At 36.0% G+C, this 22,985-nt stretch overlaps 1 protein-coding gene across 1 annotated transcript; it reads left to right on the forward strand.

The window, feature by feature from the left end:
• Positions 1-244: 244 nt before the first annotated feature.
• Positions 245-2,664, forward strand: LOC145097580 (laccase-17-like). Its single transcript, XM_079035166.1, has 6 exons — positions 245-413; positions 513-664; positions 775-1,019; positions 1,096-1,224; positions 1,327-2,277; positions 2,367-2,664. The coding sequence occupies exons 1-6, from the start codon at positions 318-320 to the stop codon at positions 2,495-2,497; spliced, it is 1,704 nt and encodes a 567-aa protein (XP_078891292.1). The 5' UTR covers positions 245-317; the 3' UTR covers positions 2,498-2,664.
• The last annotated feature ends 20,321 nt before the right edge of the window (positions 2,665-22,985 follow it).

Raw genomic sequence — 22,985 nt, forward strand, 5'->3', positions numbered from 1 at the left:
TCTTACGTGTTTTTCAAAAGTAGGATTATGTTAAACAATCAAATAAAGTATTGTCTTATACTCTTATACAGATTGGGAACTATTCCTTACGACAAAGGAAAGACTTTGAAATGACAGATCGATCGAAATGATCTCTTTGGTAGCACTCTAAAGTTGCACTTTAACAACAGTTGGTGATCCAATCAAAATCATTCTTGAAGCTCCCAAATCATCCTTATACCTATAAACCTATAGATATATATTCAACCTCCATAGCTTTGTTCATGCATCAGCAATAACTTTCAGCTTCTTCAACGAAAGAGTGAGACGACAAAGATATGGGTGGTCTTTTGCGATTTTTCTTGTCGTTGGTAGCAATAACATCTCTTCTTCCCTTGTCTTTTTGTGAAACTACCAGGAGCTATGAGTTTAACGTATGTTTCATTAGATATACAATATATATCCACGATGTTAATTAATTAATTAACCATTAATTGTTATAATCCATCTATATCTTGATCATTTACATGCAGATTCAACTGCAAAACGTGACACGACTGTGCCACACAAGAAGCATGGTTACAGTCAATGGGAAATTTCCAGGTCCACGTATTGTCGCTCGTGAGGGTGATCGCCTTCTTATCAAAGTTACCAACCATGTCTCCAATAATATAACAATCCATTGGTATAAAATTTGTGTATATATTATATACTATATACTTTTTAAATCTTTGTATATGATAAGTTGTCAAAATATATATACAACATTGTTTTACGTTTCCGATGCCTAAACAGGCATGGTATTAAGCAACTTCGGAGTGGATGGGCCGATGGGCCAGCTTACATTACACAATGCCCCATACAAACGGGCCAAACTTATGTGTACAATTACACCGTTGTTGGACAAAGAGGAACGTTGTTTTGGCATGCACATATATCATGGTTAAGAGCAAGTGTTTATGGCCCTCTCATTATACTTCCGAAGCTTAATGTCCCCTACCCTTTTATAAAGCCATATAAAGAAGTTCCCATCATCTTTGGTAATTAAAATCTTGTATATATATATACTTAATTATGTATTGACATATATAGGTTCATAATGTTTTACGTAAACAGGTGAGTGGTTCAACAACGACCCTGAAGCCATAATTTCACAAGCAACACAAACTGGTGGGGGTCCAAATGTTTCTGATGCATATACCTTTAACGGACTTCCTGGGCCTTTGTATAATTGTTCAGCTAAAGGTACGTATTTGGATTTTACATAATTAATACTATTTATAGTATACGTATATAGATGATTGAATTGAATGAATGTTGAGTTATTATTGCACATGAAATTGGCAGACACATTCAGATTGAAGGTCAAGTCTGGGAAGACATATCTCCTTCGATTAATCAACGCAGCACTTAATGATGAACTCTTTTTTAGCATAGCAAACCACACTCTCACCATTGTTGAAGTTGATGCTGTTTATGTAAAGCCTTTTGATACTAAAACGATTATACTAGCTCCTGGTCAAACCACAAACGTTCTCCTTAAAACCAAATCAAGATTTCCCAATGCCACCTTTCTCATGTCTGCTAGACCATATGTAACGGGTCAAGGAACATTTGACAATTCCACGGTTGCGGGTATTCTTGAATATGAAACATCAATTCACATGAAGAATCTTCCACTCTTTAAACCAATATTACCATCTTTAAATGACACTTCTTTTGTGTCAAAGTTTTCAAATAGACTTAGAAGCTTGGGAAGCGTTGAATTTCCTGCTAATGTTCCACAAAAGATTGACAAAAAATTGTTTTTCACAATAGGACTTGGGACAGCTCCTTGTGCGCAAAATCAAACTTGTCAAGGACCAAATGGGACCAGGTTTGCAGCATCTATTAATAATGTGTCATTTGTACAACCTAGTGTTGCCCTACTCCAGTCCCACTTTTATAATAAATCAGAGGGTGTTTATAGTCCTTATTTTCCAATCAACCCATTGCATTGGTTTAACTATACTGGGACTCCTCCAAATAATACCTTTGTGAGCAATGGGACAAAACTCATGGTTCTTCCATTTAACACTAGCGTGGAGTTAGTCTTGCAAGATACGAGCATTCTTGGTGCTGAAAGCCACCCTCTTCATCTCCATGGCTTCAATTTCTTTGTTGTTGGTCAAGGGTTTGGAAACTACAATCCCAAGAAGGACCCTAAGAACTTCAATCTTGTGGACCCTATTGAACGAAACACGGTTGGTGTGCCTTCTGGTGGGTGGGTTGCTATACGATTTCTAGCGGATAACCCAGGTTAGTTATGTGAATTCGTTTGGTTTCTTGTGGTGCATGATGTTTTCTAATTTGTCATTAATATATTATTCTTGTTGCTTATTGAGTAGGGGTATGGTTCATGCATTGCCATTTGGAAGTTCATACAGGTTGGGGTTTGAAGATGGCATGGCTCGTTTTAGATGGAAAACTACCTAACCAAAAGCTCTTACCTCCACCGGCTGATCTTCCAAAATGTTAAAGCTTATTCCTTTTCTTGACATCTTCTCACTCAATTTTTTTGACGATATAAGTTCAACGGGTCTCATTTGTTTTTTCTACAACTTAACATTGAATGTTTATAGTGAGTTGAAGAAAGTTATGTAACGAGTTACTTCATTGAATAAAATCTAACAATTTCTTTCCTAATGAATTAGACTTTTGTTAGGGTATCACAATGCATTGAACTTTATAGAGTTCAATGAAATGCTACATCATCATTATATTTTTCATACAATTCTATCAATTTCCTTCTACATAACATTCTACAAACTTTAATAGAACACGTTAAAAAAATCATTTGACATTAAATCCTATATCCATTGAAAAAGGTTTTATTTTTCTAATTAAAGAGTTCAGTTGTCATTGGTCATTGATCGAACTTTATATCCATTGAACACCAACGTGACATCTCACTGTAGTTGAGCTTAATCCACTGGATGTCAACTAGACATTTATTTTGCTTGTCACATCGTGACACTTGATTTTCTCCAAAAATCAACCTTTCGACCCCTTAAAATCCATCCTGAAAACGGGTGTTACAATTTATTTTGAATTAAGCACCTTTTTGAAGTCCAACTCAGTTCCTAATAAGCAGTATCATTATAGTTTATACAAATAGCACATAGTATAATTAATACAATTAACATTTAATAACTACTTTTATTAAATTATATTCTTGAAAATATTTACGCACTCACCTGATAAAAGTAGGTGATCTAAGGTTAGGTCAGCGGTTCGCCTTAACACTTGATCCTTCCAAAAGACCTGATGATATAGCACTACATCTTAGTCTGGTTTCATAATCCTGGTTAATGATATTTTAGATTCCTCAACAATCCCAATGTCTATATCAAGATCTATCAACTAAAAAAATAACCAGGTAAGATCATATCGGAGGTAGGTTCCTTTTGATATACATAGTATGTTGTTTGGAAATTGCACTTCAAACAGCTCACTAAATATAGCTTAGACATCACTTCCGTAATCAGTATTATGACTTGGAATCACTGGTAAGTCTTATTTATAGGTTCCTAATAATGACTATGACTATAAATAAAGTTTACACTTAAAACATAGTAAATGCAACTTAACTTACAGAGTTCTCTAACGAGAAATGATAATCATGCGGGCAAAACTTCGATAAGGGAACTTCTATTTCTCCGGCTCTCTGAAGCCGCAAGCCCTCGCTAAAGTAGTCAGGAACTAGGGAGTAAAAGGGACTAAGGGTACGAGAGAGTTCCAAAGATATTAGATGGAAATGGTGTGAGAAAATAGGTTTAATTCGTGCCTATTTATAGATGAAATATGGAGGGCGCGCCATGCATCTTGTCTGGGCACACCGCGCCTCTTGTCAGGGGTATTGCCATGGAGCCAGTAGAAAGCTGACATGTGGAAAAGTGTGGGTGGTTGTCGGGGCGCACCGTGTCTCTTGTCGAAGCACGCCCAAACGCGCATAAATTTTTATTATTTTTCAAAAATTCATAACTTCTTCATACCAGCTCCGTTTTTTTTACAATTTTTATATCCACACGTAGCTATCGACGAGATCTACAACTTTCGTTTGGATTCCGTCGGCTAATTCTCAATTTATTTGTAAGCTATATTTTTAACAAGCTTAGATTGTTAAAGTCCGTGTAAAAATATAACTTTCTCATACGCCCTCTATTCTTGATTGTATTTATATCGAAGGAATCCTATCAACGAGATCTTCAAATACTGTTTAGATTGTTTTTCCTAACAATCAACCAATTTTAATTTTAGTTTCTAAGTCTCACTGCTACGTTGAAACTTTGAAAAGTCATAACTTCCTCTCACGAAGTCAGATTTGGGCGTTCTTTATATGCATGAGTTTGATTTTTTGATTACTATGGATTTTGTTTAGATTATTTATCATAAATAATCTTTTATTTTCAATTTCTATTTATCCCTATTTTTACGTTTCAATGTATGTTTTTACACATATATCGTATACACCTAATATCTATAAAATTCACATAAACACATACACACACACACACACACACACATATATATATATATATATATATATATATATATATATATATGAATAATTTACTTTTATTTTTCATAAAAGATTTCAATCGTCGAACGACATAGATATAGATTCATAACTATGTCTAGTGATAAACATGGACGAGATCACACTTTATAGTTGGTGAAATCAGCCTATTTTTGGCATACTATGCACCATGAGGTGGATCGATATGTTAAGTGATGCAAAATCTGTTAGGTCTCAAAGGGAATAACTACCAATGTTGGGCTTTACATGCCTTTACATGCTCCATCATAGTCATGGGTGGATATCAACATGGATTTTATGTTGGGGTTACCACATACTCAACATGCTAATATGGCTTAGTTGTTCTTACATGATGTCTTATTTTTTCATGGTTTGCCATCTTCTATTGTTTTTGATCGAGACATTTTGTTTTTTGAGTCATTTTTAGCATAGCTTGTGGAAAATGGTGAACATCCAACTTAATTTTAGTAGTGCATATCATCTCCAAATGGATGGGAAAACATAAGTTGTTAATTGAACCCTTGGTAATCTTTTGCGATGTCTGATGGGTGATCACATGAAGGCATGGGATCAGAAACTATGTTAAGCTGAGTTTACTTATAGCCATACTGTTAAATGAAGTACTATATTTAGTCTATTTTAGGTGGTCTATTCTGCTCAGCTATAGGGACCATTTAATTTGATGTCACTTCCTATTTAAAGCGTTATTCTAAAGAAAGTACAAGATTTTGCCAAGGGGAAACATGAAGTTTATAAGGTTTTGCATGACAACTTGTGTAACGTCCCAATTTCGCAATAAAAAATTTTCTTTTCAAGAAGGGAAAACTTCCCATTTATAAAACCATTATTCTCAATAACAATTATTGAAAATCAGAGTATTATAATGAACACAGAATCCTCAATGCTGCTGATGAGTGTGTACAGTCCCACCTTTTCCTTCCCATGATCACTGATGATACTTGGAAAACCACAACAACTGAGTAAGCATAAAGCTCAATGAGTTCCCTGCAAAATACCCATACGATAAACATACAAGCATGCATAATGACCCACAATCATCGAATTGGAATGCCTAGGATCTGTTGGCCTACCTCCTCACCCAACCGCTCGTCCCGAGCCTCTGCGGCTACATATTACAATTGGCCCGCGCTGGGTATCTTGGCCTATAGCACACAACAGGATCGCCTCAACCCACTACTACCATATGTCGACATATAAACAAACAACGGTCAAGTAGGCACATAATACAACCAAACAATCATCATACAACTTACTATCACCTACTAGTCCTCACACAACACATTGTCCTGATACCAGCTAACCTCCATGAAATGTGTAACCATAAGTAACCAGAGGTGAGATAGCCACCCGAAAAGATGATCCTACTATAGAGCCAAAACCAAACAAGGAACATGCAAGAAAGCCTAGATTAAGAGTTCTTAGGCCATCCAACATGACTACATACAGCCCCTAGGGCACTCCACTAAACGATAACCAACAAGTATAGGTATTCATACAGATCTACAAATCACTATCGCATAACAACATCTTATATACCAGGATATAGAACTAACAGATCACTACAACATAACAACATCCTATATACCAGGATACGAGTCTAAATGATCATTACAGAATAACAACATCCTATATACCAGGATACATAACCAACAATCCAAGGAATGCATAACCGTATGTACTCAGAGGTGAGATAGACACCCGTAAATATGAACCTACTCTAGAGCCACAACCAAACAAGAAACAAGAAGGAGAGCCTAGATCAAGAGTCCTCAATCTATCCTACATGACTGCATACAATCCCTATGACATCCTTCTACTACATGATAACCAAAACTAGTGGGACTGCATTGGTGCCTTCGACCCACGATACAATGAGGCAAAACTCACCTTAATCGAAGAACCCGACAACACTCAAACGTGCTCCCTTTCTGCACTGCTTTCTCCCATGATTCCTCTATCAACAAAATCATGGAAAGTATTAATCAGTATCCCAAATCCTTCAAGTTGGTCCTAAGTTCAAACTTATCAAAAAGTCAACACTGAACTGTCATCGAAAATCAAAAATCAACAGCCCCTTGCGACGTGGCCAACTATGGCTCACGTCGTGAGCCACTACAGGACAAAATAATTGAGACTCATGAGCCTCACGACGTGAAAAACATAACCTCACATCGTAAGGTCCATATGAATGACATATTGATCCAAAAACTTCTTAATCCTTTAAGACCTTGTATGTCTAATACAAGACTTAAGCTCAAACTAGGTCATTCATGAAGAAAAAGGAGATAAAAACTCAATCGTCATCAAATCTTCGGATCCATAATATATAATTGCCAAGGGACCCTAACCATAAAGTTGCTAACTTTATGGAGTCCCAACACTCTAACTCTTATAGACATGGATAAATATGCATAAAACCTTAGATTTAGCAACAAAGTAACAAAAGATTGAATATTGGTTACTCACAATGGTCCAAAGGTGTTGCTAGAGGTTGCAAAGGGAACTTCCAAGCTGAATCTATGCTTCAATAATATTCTCTTCTTCTACAAACCAACACTTCAACAAAAGCTCAAGAATCACAAGGAGAGGTTGGGGTTAGGGTTTTACTGAGATTAGGAACGAAGGAGGCTATTTTGGAACCCTAAAATGATGTTTATGGGGTTTAAATATGAAGGAAACCCTAAAAGCTCATGGGCTTGGGCTGCAGCGCTTCTCACGTCGTGAGCTTCTCTTCCTCACATCACGAGCTTAGTTTAAATAAGAATTTTGTTTGATCACTACTCACGTCCTGACCTCTCCATGGTCATGTCGTGAGCCTTGGTTTTACCCAAAAAATCATGCCTTTAACTCCTCGAAGCCCTAAATCGATCTAATCTAGAAACCGGGTGTTACAAATTGGTTCAAGCCAACTCCAAGTACAAGCAAGTTGTAGAGAAAAAATGCATAGAAGTTTCTTTAAGGTGAATGTCTTTCTTTGGCCTGTTTTGACTAAGGATTGTTTTTTGGTTGGTGAGTACATCAAGTTGTCAGTCAATAAGATTGGATTGGAGGAGATTTTGAAGAAGATTAATTCCAATGTTTACCGTCTGTAGTTTTTAATTCATATTTGTTGTTGTGATGTTTTCCATGTAAAGCATTTGTTGCAATTACATGGGTGTTGTTCGGATGGCGAGTTTTTGCACAATCGAGGTTGAATTTTGTCTACCCAATGGAAGAATAATATAGGCCCTAGCATGAAGGATCGTTTCCTTATGTTCCTAGAGGCCCATGATAGAGTTACCAAAGGGGCTTCAGACAAATGACCATAACTTTGGCTTTGATGCTTTATTTTCGGCTTTCGACTAGCCAAATTGAAGCTTGAAAAAAAAGAGCATGACATCTTAAGCTCCTAAAGGGGTCTTATCCATTTTTAGTCCCAAAAATGCTTTCTAAGTGGAGTTATGGACGTGTTTATGATTATTTTTCTTAATTTTTGGGTTTTTTTTTTTTTTTTTGTTTTCTATTTGGCATATAGTCCTTTTGGAGCCTTTTTAATTTTTGCATCTTATTTAAGTGTTCATGAAGTCGAAGATCTCTTGGATCACTTACATTGGCTACAGTTTATCAAGTGGTAACAAAGAGTTTTATTTCTAGAAATTCACTTTAATTTGTAATATATGGCATTAGAATACATCTCACTACACCTTAATCACCGCAACAAAACAATATAGTGGAACATTGAAATCAATATGTTATGAAAATTGCTCAAATTCCTCTAAAATGCATGTAAATTCATGAGGAGTTTTAGGGAGAGGATGTAAGACATGTGGTGTACTTACTTAATTGTTTAACAACTAAGTCTCTTCCCAATTTCATATTAAACAAGGTTCGGATATGTTATTTACATTATTTTGGAAGGAATATAGCATTAGAAGACATCTCACTACACCTTATTCACCATAACAAAACATTATATTTGAACGTCAATACTAAACATTTACGGTAATGGATTAAAGTCTTCTAAAAGGAATGCAAATTCTCGAGGAGTTTTAGGGGGATCGTAAGCCATGTAGTGTACTTAACTGGTTACCAACTAAGGCTCTTCCTTATGTCACATTGTATGAGGCTTAGACCAGTAAGAAGCCAAACCTTCATTTTTTAAAAGTATTTGATAATTTTACACATGTTAAAGTTTTAGGTTTACCTAAAGAAGTTGGATGATTGAAGTGAGCAAATGGTCTATATCGAGTTGAAAGAAGGTATAAAAGGACATCATTTTTTATCCAATAAAGTGAAAAATAAAGGTAAATATCGAGATGTGTTTTTATGAGAAAAAGGTGGAGTTGGACTGAAACAGGGTTTTTTCCTTCAGATCAAACAACCCCATAACATTATACTTTACGCCTACCTTACCGTTAGTGTATCTTATGTTTCAATATAGTAATGTTATTAGGACCTTATATTAAGTATTTGGGCTATTATTATGAGTTATATAAGTGTCGTTATAATATCTTTTTAACCACTCGCGGTACGAGGAATCCTATTTAAAGGGCCGCATAGGGTTGTTGGATTTTAGAAGTGCTATATGCCAAAAGGGTCCTGCCCTCCGGTGTTTTATGTCTGGCCCCTGTTGGTATATATTTGTTGAGAAATATTGTTTCATGCTTATATAATAGTAATAATAGCAAGAATATTGATTAGTCTCAGTGAATATTAGACTAAACTCTAGTGGTAATGATACTAGGTTTTGTCAAAGCTAAGGAAAATTGTGTTAAGAGTAACGAAGTTTGGTCCGAATGTCGATTCACCACCTTTTCAAGTGAGTGCATAGTTACTTTCATCTTACACATAGATATGAAGTATTTAATATAAATTACATGCTATGTGTGCATATTGTCTGTATACTTGCCATCTATGTTGGGTGAAAATTTTTTATACAAGTTTTAAATGATTTAAACTGTATGTGTATTTTATATCTATAAAATATGTTGGGTAAAACATGGGTTGATATAATAGATGATGTGTGATAAAATGATGAGAGGTGATATAGACCATGAGATAAGGGTGAGAGGTGAACCATGAGAGAAGCCTTTTACCCAAGTGTTGGCCCTGTCATCTAGCAGAGTATGAATGACAACCACAGACTATTCTAGACAGTCCAGTGGAGCACTAGTAGGCTTGCAACCTGTAGGTGTTATTTGAATTGTGTATTCACTTGCTGTACTCTAAAAAACTATTGACATGTATTGAGAGTGGATTCCAGAAAACGATATTGTCAATAAACGAGATAAAAACCCATTGACATGTATTGTGAGTGGATTCTCGGAAATGATACTGTCAATAAACGAGATAACCCTGGCAGATGCGCCTAAAGGACTCTACCAACAGAAGCGCCTAATAGAGAACCTCATAACCCCGACAGATGCGCCTAAATGACAATACCAGTAGATGCGCCTCATAGAGAATGTCACAATTCTGGAAGTTGCGCCTAAGTGATAGAACTAGCAGCTGTGCTTGATAGCTGTGTCATTGACAACGATGGACTTCGTACATATTCCTTAGGATAATCCTTAGGAATGAATGAATGAGAAATAGTTGATTCTTAGGGTAGATCCTTAAGAGTAAAGAAGATAATGGGGATGGGTAATTGGGTTAACTGTTTGATGATTAAACATAATAATTATATTATTATGGGTTGAAAACCCTATGTACTCACCAGGTTTCCCTACCTGACCCACTCAGTTTATTTATATCACAGGTGTTGGTATGATGTCACATTACGCTGAGAGATTAAGGAGATATAAATCACTACTGATAATGAATGTAAGTTCTGTTTATGCTTATACTTCTGTATTGACGATGACATCCCAAATGTTTTAAAATGAATAAAAATACTTTTCTTCGGAAATGCTTTGATAACGTATTTCCATCTTGGATCCAGAAGATAGGGCCTTGATTTGAAGAATAAGGACTTAATGCATTAAGAAGGTTGACGGATTGAAGAACTCGACGATTTATTTTGGAAGTATCCCGACTCTATTGGGAAAATAAGGACACAACGAGTTGTAGGAAAAACTCGAAGAGTTGGATCGTGATATCACGATTATGTGATTTATGGAAACTCGACGAGTTGAAGAGTAAATCGGCGAGTTGAGTCAACTCGGAATGTTGACTTTGACTTTGACCAGGATGTTGACTTTGACTTTGACTTTGACTTTAACCAAAGTTGACCCTCAAGGGGTTATGAGTATGAAAGGATACTTAAAGGAAATCTTTTATGTTGAGGAGTTTGAGTTGGGTTGATATTTGGAGCCGAGGATTTTTCAGCTACTTTCCAGTATTCGAGGTGAGTTACCTTTCCGGTAGCAGTGGGTCTAAGATACCAAGGCCGGCCCACTAGTAGGAGTTTGTAGTTAAATGATTGTCTTTGTGATAATTTGCAGGTATGTCCCTATCTGTTATGATTTAGGTGCTAGTATGCTATGATATTATGTGGTAATGGTAGGGGTGAAATAGACCCCGTATCCGGTTGATAAGACCGAAGGGGTAGGTCGAGCACCTCGATATGCCTGACTGTATGTTTATATATGATTATGTATGCTGTTATGTGGTAGTGGTAGGGGTGAAATAGACCACGTAACCGGTTGGAAGAGACCGAAGGGGTAGGCCAGCACCCAGATATGCTAGGCAGTTACCGGTTGAAAGATACCGAAGGGGTAGGCCAACACCCTTCTATGTTATGCAGTTACCGGTTGAAAGAGACCGAATGGGTAGGCCAACACCCTAATATGCTAGGCAGTACCGGTTGAAAGAGAACGAAGGGGTAGGCCAGCACCCATATATGCTAGGCAATATGTTTATTGTGTGGTATGTGGTATGAAGGGGAGGAGGGACTCATTAAGCTTTGTGATTACGGTTTTAAATTTTGGTTTTAGGTACTTCTTCTTCGAAAGGAAAGGAGTCGACATGATCGCAGCACATCACACCATGATTTTCCGCATGACTAGATCTTTGGGAGTTGTACTCTAATACTATCTTTTATGACTTGATTCGATGTTTCACATACTGATTTATTTATGACATGAGATGGCACTATTGATGTTTTCAGACTATTGGTTTTATTAAGTACTTAATTAATAAATGAAATTTTTGATCTTAAATTTTGGGATGTTACATTAAAACCACGAAGGAGACCCATACCACCGCATCCTCCATAGATACATAAAGCCCGACCATAGCAATAATAAACAAGAAAGGCGAAATTGGATCCCCTTATCTCAACCCTTTGAACAAACTGAATTCATCTAGGGCTCCCATTAACAAGAATAGAGGATCTCGAGTTCTTGAACAAGCCTCTAATCCACAAACACCATTTATCTCCACACCCCATGAGTACCATAATTTGATCTAAGTATTCCCAACTAATCGAGTCATAGGCTTTCTTAATGTCGACTTTAAAAATGAGAAACTTCTGTTTTTTCTTCTTAAACCACGAAATAAACTCACTAACCATAAGAGGATCGTCTAAAATTTGGCGACCCTTAAGAAAAGTTGACTACTCCATCCCAATCACATCATGAAGAACAATAGACAACCGTTTAGCTAAGAGCTTAAAAATAACTTTAAACTGCATCCCAATCAAAGTAATTGTCCGAAAATTCTTCATCGGTAAAGGATTATCAATCTTCAGGATTAGGGTAATAAAAGAAGAATTACACCCGACTGAAATAATTGGTTTATAAAAGAATTCTTGCACAAAAGTTATCACATTGTTACCTAAAATATCCCAGTATTACTTTAGAAACCTGAAAGAAACCCCATCGGGACCTGGAGATCGATCACCTCCACAATTCGACAACACCTCCTTAATTTCTTACACCAAAATCTATTTTTTCTAAAAAAGAAACAGCCTCGGAACCGAGACTAGAAAACCTATTACTTCTAATTGACATCTTGATACTATTGAAAGCTTGAAATTTCACTAACATAAAAATCATAAAATTCTTTATTAACAACAACATGATTAGTAACCTAATCACCATCAATGGAAATCCTACTACTCATATTTAATATTGAACTTTAAAAAAAATTCACAAAAATCGTTGTTGCACATATCAAGATGGATCATATACTTTCTATTTTTTATAATATTTTTCATAGTTCTCCAAATATTATATAGGCAAAAATTGGATTTTAATTTATTATATTTTACTCTTGATATTTTTTATTGGAAGCGTAAGCAGCAAAATTAGCCACAAGATTTTTTTGTGTTTGTAGGTTTGATCCGTGTGTAGAAAAAAATTACAAAAATCGTAATTACAGAAAAGTTGTCTGTGCAATTTTGTTTAAAGAAATGGTCCATGCATTTAAAGATTTTCTTACGTTAGTCAGGTTTGACCTTGTGTAGAAAATAAATTATAAAAACTAGTATTGTAATTTACAGAAAATCTCAATGTGCAATTTTTTAAATATAATGGCCTATGTTTTTGAAAATAAGTTATAAAAAATATCCCTCTAATTTAAGGAAAAAATCTATATGTTATTTTATTTTTATTTTTTTACAAAAGTTGTCCATATGTTTAAAAAATTATAATGATAGTCTTTGCCTTAATAGGGAACAAAAAATAGGATGATATTTGATTTCTCTTATATAAATGGTTATTTATTATTTGTCACAAAATGATAAAATAGTCGATTATTTAGATTCTAACAATATATTCGGTCTAAAAAAGAAACAATATCTATATCAGCAACACTTTATCATTCGGTAAAATAGTCAATTATTTTGATTCAGACAACACTTTATTATTTCGGTTGTACCAGAGTCACTTTGAGAGCAACACCGTTTTATGTTTGTCTCAAATAAAAAATGATTCTCAATTGAAGTGTTAAATTGCAAGAATCATAGTAATTCTACAAATACCTACATAAATACAATGAAGAAAAATGACTTTTGTTTCATACACACTTAAGAATATTCTTTATCAACTTGCCAAATGAAAAGAATGGAAAGAAAAGAGAAGTTAACTATATAGTGATACGAGTATCTTTTTTGAAAGACAATGAACTAATACAAAATTATTCAATAATACAATGTTGTAATAAGAAGAAATCCAAACATGATGCTATGATAAAAAAATATATCGTATTTGTCGAAATTAAAATCTAAATATCGTATTTACCCTTCTTAACATTTAAAATATTGTAACAAAGTATGAACTCAAGAACTCAACATATTTCCAACATTGACATTTTATTCACTATGAAACGGTTGGTTTTCATCATACAAATACAAACGAAATATCTCACTATAATCACACTCAAACTCTCAGATGATTACAAGGAATCAAAAACTACACTAAAATGAGTTTATACAGAAACCCTAATATGAAAACCCTCTTCAGAAGACGAAAAGAAGAAACAAGAGAATATCAATCAGAAAAGCCTTGAGTTATCTCTGAAATGAACTTCACCTGCACATTAAATACCCGGGGCAAGATATAACTCATGGACAATTCATGGATCGGGTTCGATTTAACAACCCGCGACCATTCTTTATTTGCATACATAATAACACATAGAACCCTTACAAATAATATAACTTTACATTATATACCCTGCATCACAATCTAATTACAAAAATGATAAGTTTTGTAATTGTTATAATACTTTTAACACCCCCTATCAAACTTGTCATTTGAGACAATAACACATCACTTAATTGCAAACAAATTTAAAAGACCAAGCCTTTTTGATAAAAGAATCATGTTGTAAAGAAGTTAAAGACTTAGTCAGAATATTTGCATTTTGATTAGATGAATGAATTTTTAAAATTCAATTTTCAATCTTTTCTCTAATGAAATGAACATCTACTTCAAAATGTTTGGTTTTCTCATGAAAATCTGGATTAAATGCTAACTTTATTGCAGATTCATGATCACAAAACAATTTAACATGAGTTAAACCTCTATAACCAAGATCATTCATAAATTTTAAAATTCATAACACCTCACCTGTGACAGAACCCAAAGCACGGTATTCAGACTCAGTTGAAGATCTGGATACAATGCTTTGCTTCTTACTTTTCCAAGAAACAAGAGAATCACCTAAATACACCAAATAACCTAATACTGGCCTTCTATTTGACAGGCACTTAGCCCAATTAGCATCCACATAACCAACAATATCAAAAGAATTTAATTTAGTGAACAAAACACCTTTCCCAGGACAATCTTTTAAGTGCCTTAAGAATATAAACGCAACATTTAGATGACACTTTCAAGGCTTATGCATAAATTGAATTAAAACTTGAACAACATAGCTTATATCAGGTCTAGTTATAGTAAGATAAATCAATTTTCCTATAAGTTTTTGGAACTTAGTAATATTAACAATATACTCAGAATTATCATCACAATCGCGACTAAAAACAAAATTTACTTCCAAAGGTGTCTTAATAGGTTTACATCACAACATTCCAAACTCATGTAAAAGTTTCAAACAATATTTTCTCTGATATAAGCAAACGCCATTATTTGCAGGTAAAACTTTAATTCCCAAAAAATATTTTAATAAACTTAAATCTTTTATTCTAAATCGAGACTTAAGAAACAATTTGACATTTTCAGTTTCTATACTACAATTCCCAGTCAAGATTATATCATCTACATAAACCAATAAAATAACAGTAGTGTTATTTTTGGATCTGGAAAATAATGAATAATCACTAACATTTTGAATAAAACCAAAGCTAGACAAAGAAGAACATAATTTTTATCCACTTTCTTGGAGCCTTTTTTAGCCCATATAATGACTTGACAAGTTTACACACCCTAGCATCATTTTTAGTGTGATACCCTTCAGGTAAAGTCATATAAACACCCTCAATTAAATCACCATACAAAAATGGATTATTAAATTCAAGTTGGTATAGAGGCCAAGAATTATTTACAACAATACATATAACAATTCTGACTGTAACAATTTTAGCAACTGGAGAAAAACTCTCCTCATATTCTATACCTTCTCTTTGATTATACCCTTTTGCAACAAGTCTAGCCTAATATCTCTCAACCTCTCCATTTGATCTATATTTAATTTTATAAATCCAACAACAACCAATAGGCTTTCTATCTTTGGGAAGGTCAACTATATCCCATGTATGATTTCTGTATAAGGCTTTCATTTCATCATTCATTGCTTTGATCCAATTAGGATCATAGGAAGCCTCAGAATAAGTTTTAGGTTTAGAAGTTTTATTAAGGTGAGACATAAAGCATCTACTCTCATTAGTTAAAAAAAGAATAATTTACATACCTTTCTAAACCATATTTATGAGAACTTTCAACAACAAAGTCATTAAATCTAGTTGGTAAATGAACATTCCTACTAGATCGTATGACTCCTAACGAGTGTCTATCAGAAGGACTATTTGGTTCCAAATTACTATCCTTAGCCATAGTAGGTGAAGCAGGAGCATCCACATTAATCTGAGGCATAAGTGCCTCACACTCTAGTTCCTGACGTCACTAGAGGGGGTCTCAGCCAGATTGTGAACTGCTCCAACACCATCAGATTGAAGGCTTACTCCTAAATCACCTATACTAATGTTTTCTTGAAGAGAGCTAGATATTAAAGGCTCATCACAGGAAAATGGGTCACTTAGGTCAACTGAAAAACTATATTTATCACCAACTGAAGACTTAAGCTTGAATGGAAACACCGATTCATAAAATTTTACATCCCTGGAAACAAAAACAAAATTTGAATCAAGACTTAAAACTTTGTAACCTGTTTGTTCAGAAGAATATCCAAAAAACACATTTTCTGCACGTTCATAAAATTTATCCAAATTGTTCAGTTTTGTTGCAAAACAAAAGACACCCAAAAACACGAAGTTTATCAAAACCACGAAAAGATTTATACACAAGTTCATAAGGAGAAGCTCCATTTAAAACTAAAGTGGGTGTTCTATTGATTAAAAAACCTGAAGTTAAAACAAAACCACCGCAAAACCTTAATGACAATCCAGAGTGAAACATTAAAGACCTTGCAACATTCAAAATACATCTATATTTTATTTCCACAACCCCATTTTCTTGAGGTGTGTGAACACATGAAGTCTGATGAATAACACCCCTACTTTACAAAAAATGACTTCAAAAATTCGGTACCATTATCAGACCTTACCCTTTTAATTTTTACTTCAAATTGATTGAACAAAATATTAAAGAAGGTAGTAACACAATTAAAAACTTCACTTTTAGATTTTAACAAATAATCCCAAGTTACCCTAGCGAAATCATCCATTATAGTAAGAAAGAACCTAAATCCTTCTGAAGTGATCACCCTATAAGGACACCACACATCTAGATGAATTAGTTCACCTAAGCAAGAAGAGACATGTTGACTAGATGAAAAAGAATTCCTTGTTTGTTTAGCCTTGTGGCATATTTCACAAGGGGGTAAGGATTCATTACCAAAGTTAAGTTTTGTTTTTAAAGAGTTTAGGGCTTGATCAGATGGATGACTAAGTCTACTATGCCATGTTAAGTTAGAAACATAACACACAACAAAGTTAGAACTAAAAGATTTACCTGAATGTACACTATCAACATAATAGAGACCTCCATATTCACTACCATTCCCCACCATCTCCTTTGATTGTAAAACCCTGAATTTTGAAACTGTGTTCATTAAACACAACCTCACACTTACTATCTTTACAAACTTTATAAACAGATAACAAATTAACATTCAATTCATGAACAACAAAAACATCAAAAAGAGTTAAGGAATTAGAAATAGGCACATTTCCAATTTTTTCAATTTTAGCACTAGTCCCATTAGGATGACTAACAAGAAGATTAAGTTTGGATACATCCACAATATTATACAAGAGAGATTCAGAAGCTATCATATGTTGATTAGCTCCTGAATCAACAATCCATTTATTACAATTAAAAGTTGAGTTACAAGCAGTGAGTAAACAAGTACCTGCCATATTAGCATTGACAGATGCTTCTGTAACATCCATAACTGTTACGCCAAATTTAAACTTTTTCAATCATAAATAAAAACCAAATAGCATTGTTTACAAAATGTTTTCAAATCATTTTCCATCAGAGTGTCCCAAAAATCATAACATAAGGATGAGGAGCGGTACGGTCACGCCTTCGCCTTTCCATGATCTCCTGAAGTACCTGAAGCAATAAACTGAAAACTATAAGCCCGAGGGCTTAGTGAGCTACCCCCAAAATACCAATACCACACTGACAATACCATATCAGGAATAATCAATCAATCAACATGCATACTGGGCCATCAGCCTGACTGGACTGCCCTATCGAGCCTATAGTCTGTCTGAATCTATCCCGAGCCTTCGGCATGATTGGTCCACCACGTGGGCCTACAGTCTTCCCGGACCGCTCATAGGGTATATTGGCCTTTAGCACAAAGCAGGACCGCCTCAACCCAACCACAAACAAATAACCATGTGCACATACTATCATATACTGGCATATACAAACATCAAATATATCTATCTCACTGATCATCAATCATAGAATTCTACTGTAACTAGAGTACTGACCTAGCAGGTCACTAACATACCAATCCCTACGGATCATAAAAGCATAACATACTGTCTACCCTGATTCCGATCTAACAGATCATAACCACATGTGGCATACCATAACAATAACAATTAAAAGGTCAGCCTTGGTGCCGTAGACCCTATCGATACAGTGAGGATAACTCACCTCGCAGATGTCGACTCGAAAGGTAACTCCAACTCTCGGATCACTTGAAACAGGCTCCACCACCTATTATCATAGTACAACATACTCATAAGTCCTTAACCTTATAAGGTACTCCATAACCCACTAGTAAACCCCCTGGTCAAAGTCAAAGTCCTCAGTCAAGGTCAACAATCCATGTTGACCTTAACTCGCCAAGTACCCTTGGCTACTCGCCGAGTTCCCTGAAGTACATTCCAGCTCGCCGAGTCATCGGAGTGACTCGTCGAGTTCCTTTGATTCTCAATCAAACTTTAAGGCCACCAGTCGAGTTCCCTCCTTGCAACTCGATGGATACACACTCATACATATCCAAGAGAAAACTCATCCGACTCACCGAGTTGTTCTTCAACTCGTCGAGTTTATGGCAATCTTCATCGGACTCGCCAAGTTGTTCATCCAACTCATCGAGTTCACGGCCATCTTCATGTGAATCGCCGAGTCCATCCAGTCCTTTTTCCATACAGACTTATTATGAGCCATGCAGCGGCTCCAAATCCCAGATCCAAGCTTCTAGGGCATGCTTATCACATAAAGTTGCAAACTTTACGTGCATGCATGGCTATAAAGGCTCTAAATGCCAAATCTAAGTTCTTAATGGGGCTTCATGCCCAAGAGGAACCTCAATCACAACCAAAACTGTGACTTTATACTTCTAAAATCAAAGGAGGGTCCAGATCTGAAGTTACAACTTCAGATCTAGCCCATAGCTCATCGTACCAACTTGAAAATCCATAAAAAGCCCTAGAAACTCAACAAAAGGGAAAAAGGGAAGTAATGATGGCACTTTGATACCTCCAAAGGATGCTAGCTGAGGTAAATCCTGCTTCCCACGCCTTCCTTGCTTCAGTTCCTTTGCACTCCTAGCTTTCTTCCTCCAAAATTCTCTTTCTAAGCTTCAAACACCACACAAAGGCACTCACACATGTATTTAGGGTTTTAAGGGGCTCTCAAAGACTGCAAAGAGGCCAAAGGAGGCTAAGGCTCCTTTAAATAGAGATGCAAACCCTGGGATTTAGGGTTTTATCTGCCAACTCCTACTCGCCGAGTCCCAATATGGACTCGTCGAGTAGGTCACTTAACTTACAATCTCATCCAGCTGCTACTCGACGAGTAGGTCAACCAACTCGTCGAGTAGAGCTTAACCCCAATAAATCTTATTTAAGCAATACCTGAGAATCGGGGCGTTACAGCTTCCTCATTGCCTTGTTTTTCACCAATCAGATTAAGAAACTTGACACACTGATCCTTAGTAAGTTGATAAAACTCAGATTCTCCAGATTCAGATGATCCAAAAGCAACAACAGATGAATTAGCATTGAAGTTTTTCATTTGATTGTTTTGATTTACTTCATTTCTAGGTTTAAAGTCTTTAGTATACCCAATTATTTTATAACACTTTTCAATAGTATGCCCTTTTAAACCAAAATTCTTACATTATACAACCTGAACCTTGCTTTTATTACCAGAGTTACCAGAAGAGAATCTATTATTAAATTTACTATTAAAAGCATTGGGTTGACTCTTGGAAACAGGTTGAGATTCATTAGATAGAGAACCATTTCTTTGAAGATATTATTCACAAGATATTATAGAAAAAGCAGTTTGACATTAGGAAGAGGATCCATGAGAATTATATGACTTTTAACCTGTTTATACGACTCATCTAGACCACTAAGAAATTGCATGAGTTTCATCAGTTTAGCATGATCATTAAGTTTAACAGCAGCCTCATAGGTACACTCTGTAAGACTAGTTAAACCATCAAATTCTTTCCATAAAGCATCAAGCTTATTAAAGTAATCAGAAACAGAAACACAATTTGTTTTACAGAATTAATTCGTTGATGTACATTAAAAACAACTGACTCGTTAGCTTTATTGTATGTTTCAAACAAGTTGTCCCAAATTGCTTGAGAATTACCAGAATATGCATGATTGGCATAAATAGAGTAATTGATGGAAGACAACAACCAAGAACAAACTATAGCATTAGCCCTTTCCTACTTATACACATTGCTAGTTTCAACATATTCCTTTTTAAATGTACCATTAACAAACCCTAATTTGTTTCTAGCTTTAAGGTCCCTAGACATAGAACTCCTCCATATACGAAAATTCTCATTACCAGTTAGTTTAACAGTAACAATGGTTGTTGTAGCATTATCAGAAGGATGGACGTAGAGAGGATCATCAAAATTAATTACATTATCCTTTCCACTTCCTCTGGAGGATCATTAGGACCAGCCATAGAAACAAGAAAGAACTATAAACTACAAATAAAACTCTTAGAACAAAGGAACAAAAAAACAAATCAAACAACTATATTGATGTCCAGATGGTCACCACGTTTGTTGGGGCCCAAGACAACAAATATAGAGTCAAGAAACAAATCAACATGAACAGATACGGAATTAGAGATTCAAAGGTAACAAGAAAAGCACATAAAAAATAACTTGTGTACTTAAGACACCAGGATCTCCCACTTCTAAACTGAGAAAAAGTGGAGAAGGGAACGAGAGACGCTCACAGAGGTCCAAAAGATCTGATAAACACAAAAAGCAAGATCTAACACGATCGTCTTCAATTATCAATAAAAAAAGAACAAATAGAAGAGGAACATAGAACAACGAGCACAGACCCGTATGAAACCTTCAACCTTCAATAGATCATCGTCGATCACAACCAAAGCCACATCGTAGCTTTGATACCATGTAACAAAGTATGAACTCAAGAACTCAACATATTTCCAACACCAACATTTCATTCACTATGAAACAATCGGTTTTCATCATACAACTACAAACAAAATATTTCACTACAATCACACTCAAACTCTCAGATGATTACAAGGAATCAAAAACTTCATTGAAATGAGTTTATACAGAAACCCTAATATGAAAACCCTCTTCAGAAGACGAAGTGAAGAAACGAGAGAATATCAATTGGAAAAGCCTTGAGTTATGACTGAAATGAACTTCACCTGCATTTTAAATACCCGGGGCAAGATATAACCCATGGATAGTCCATGGATTGGGTTCGGGTTAACAACCTGTGACCATTCTTTATCTGCATACATAATCACACACATGCAACCCCTACAAGTAATATAATTGTAACGACCCAATTTTCAAGTTAAAAAATTTCATTTTTAATTAAACACTTCGCAAAACGTTTGAAAATAAACAACATTCGATCATATCATTTCATAAAACATATTACGTGTCTGAAAACCAAAACATGAAATCAACCATAGTGTCAGAGTACAATCTCAGAATAATCTCATAGTGCAGAAAACGAGATGTGTGTATTATGTGCCGCTACCGTGCCAGCTCCTTCCCCTTCGCTGAAGGGGTACCTGAAACCAAAACCATCAACTGTAAGCACGAAGCTTAGTGAGTTCCCCCACTGTACCACATACCATATAACCACATAACATACATATATTGTCAGGCATATCTGGGTGCCTGACCTAACCCTTCGGTCCTCTCGACCGGATACTAACTAGCATATATGGGTGCTGGCCTCCCCTTCGGTCCTCTCGATCGGATACTGACTAGCATATCTAGGTGTTGGTCTCCCTTTCGGTCCTCTCGACCGGATGATGGGGACTATTTCACCCCTACTACTACCACATAATACATATCATATAATCTTTCTAGCATGGCTGGGCATGACTGCCCCTTCAGCCCTATCGACCGGTAATCTGGGGACTATCTCCCCTACTGTCACTAGCACATAGCATCATTTCATACTAGCACATAAACATATCACAGGTAGTAGCAACCCTAGATGAATATCACAGACACAATCAACTAATCATACAACTCCTACTGGTGGGCCGGCATTGTGGCCGTAGACCCACTGCTACTGGAAGGTAACTCACCTCGAAAAGTAGCTGCTGAAAGCCTGCTTGCTAAGCGCCTGACTGCTGAACCGGTAATCCTCTGGCTATAAATCATAAACATAGGTTAGCCACTCCTAAATACCCTTAGGTCAAATGACTGACCCACCCCTGGTCCAAGGTCAACTCCTTGGTCAAAGTCAACTTTCAGTTGACTGGACTCGTCGAGTCATGGCATAGACTCGCCGAGTCCTTCTCCTACTAACCCGATCCTACTCGTCAAGTCCCTCTTCCCACTCACTGAGTCACCCTTAACTCACTACTTGGGACGATTGGACCGACTCGCGATCCGAATCGCCGAGTCCGAGAACAACTCGCTGAGTCCCACAAGCAGATCTCCTACTCGCTTCCAAATCCTCACCAGAGCACCCTTTATGAGGATTTGGGTTTCTGGGACTAATGCTACACTTTAAATTGCTAATTCCGCGTGTAGATATGAAGGGTTGGACCTTCAACACTTAAACCCTTCTTACTCAGTAACAGTTCATATGACTCGCCGAGTTTCTAGAACAACTCGTCGAGTTCCGGGAAATCTTCATAGGACTCGCCGAGTTGTTCATCCAACTTGCCGAGTCTAAGACCATCTTCATAGAACTCGCCGAGTTCCACTTTGGGACTCGTCGAGTCCCTACAACCCATGTCCCATACAGACCAAATCTGAGACATGCAACGCTTCCAAACCATAGATCTATGTTCCTAGGGCATGCTTATCACGTAAAGTTGCAAAC

The sequence above is a fragment of the Lactuca serriola genome, chromosome 4, assembly GCF_051521515.1.
Source record: "Lactuca serriola cultivar US96UC23 chromosome 4, Lser_US96UC23_V15, whole genome shotgun sequence".
In the NCBI taxonomy this organism is placed as follows: Eukaryota; Viridiplantae; Streptophyta; class Magnoliopsida; order Asterales; family Asteraceae; genus Lactuca; species Lactuca serriola.

Excerpts from the sequence above, each read along its gene's own strand:
- LOC145097580 (XM_079035166.1), top strand. The coding sequence starts at position 318 with ATGGGTGGTCTTTTGCGATTTTTCTTGTCGTTGGTAGCAATAACATCT. Across the intron at positions 665-774 it reads AATAATATAACAATCCATTG|GCATGGTATTAAGCAACTTC; the intron begins GTATAAAATTTG and ends ATGCCTAAACAG. Across the intron at positions 2,278-2,366 it reads ATTTCTAGCGGATAACCCAG|GGGTATGGTTCATGCATTGC; the intron begins GTTAGTTATGTG and ends CTTATTGAGTAG.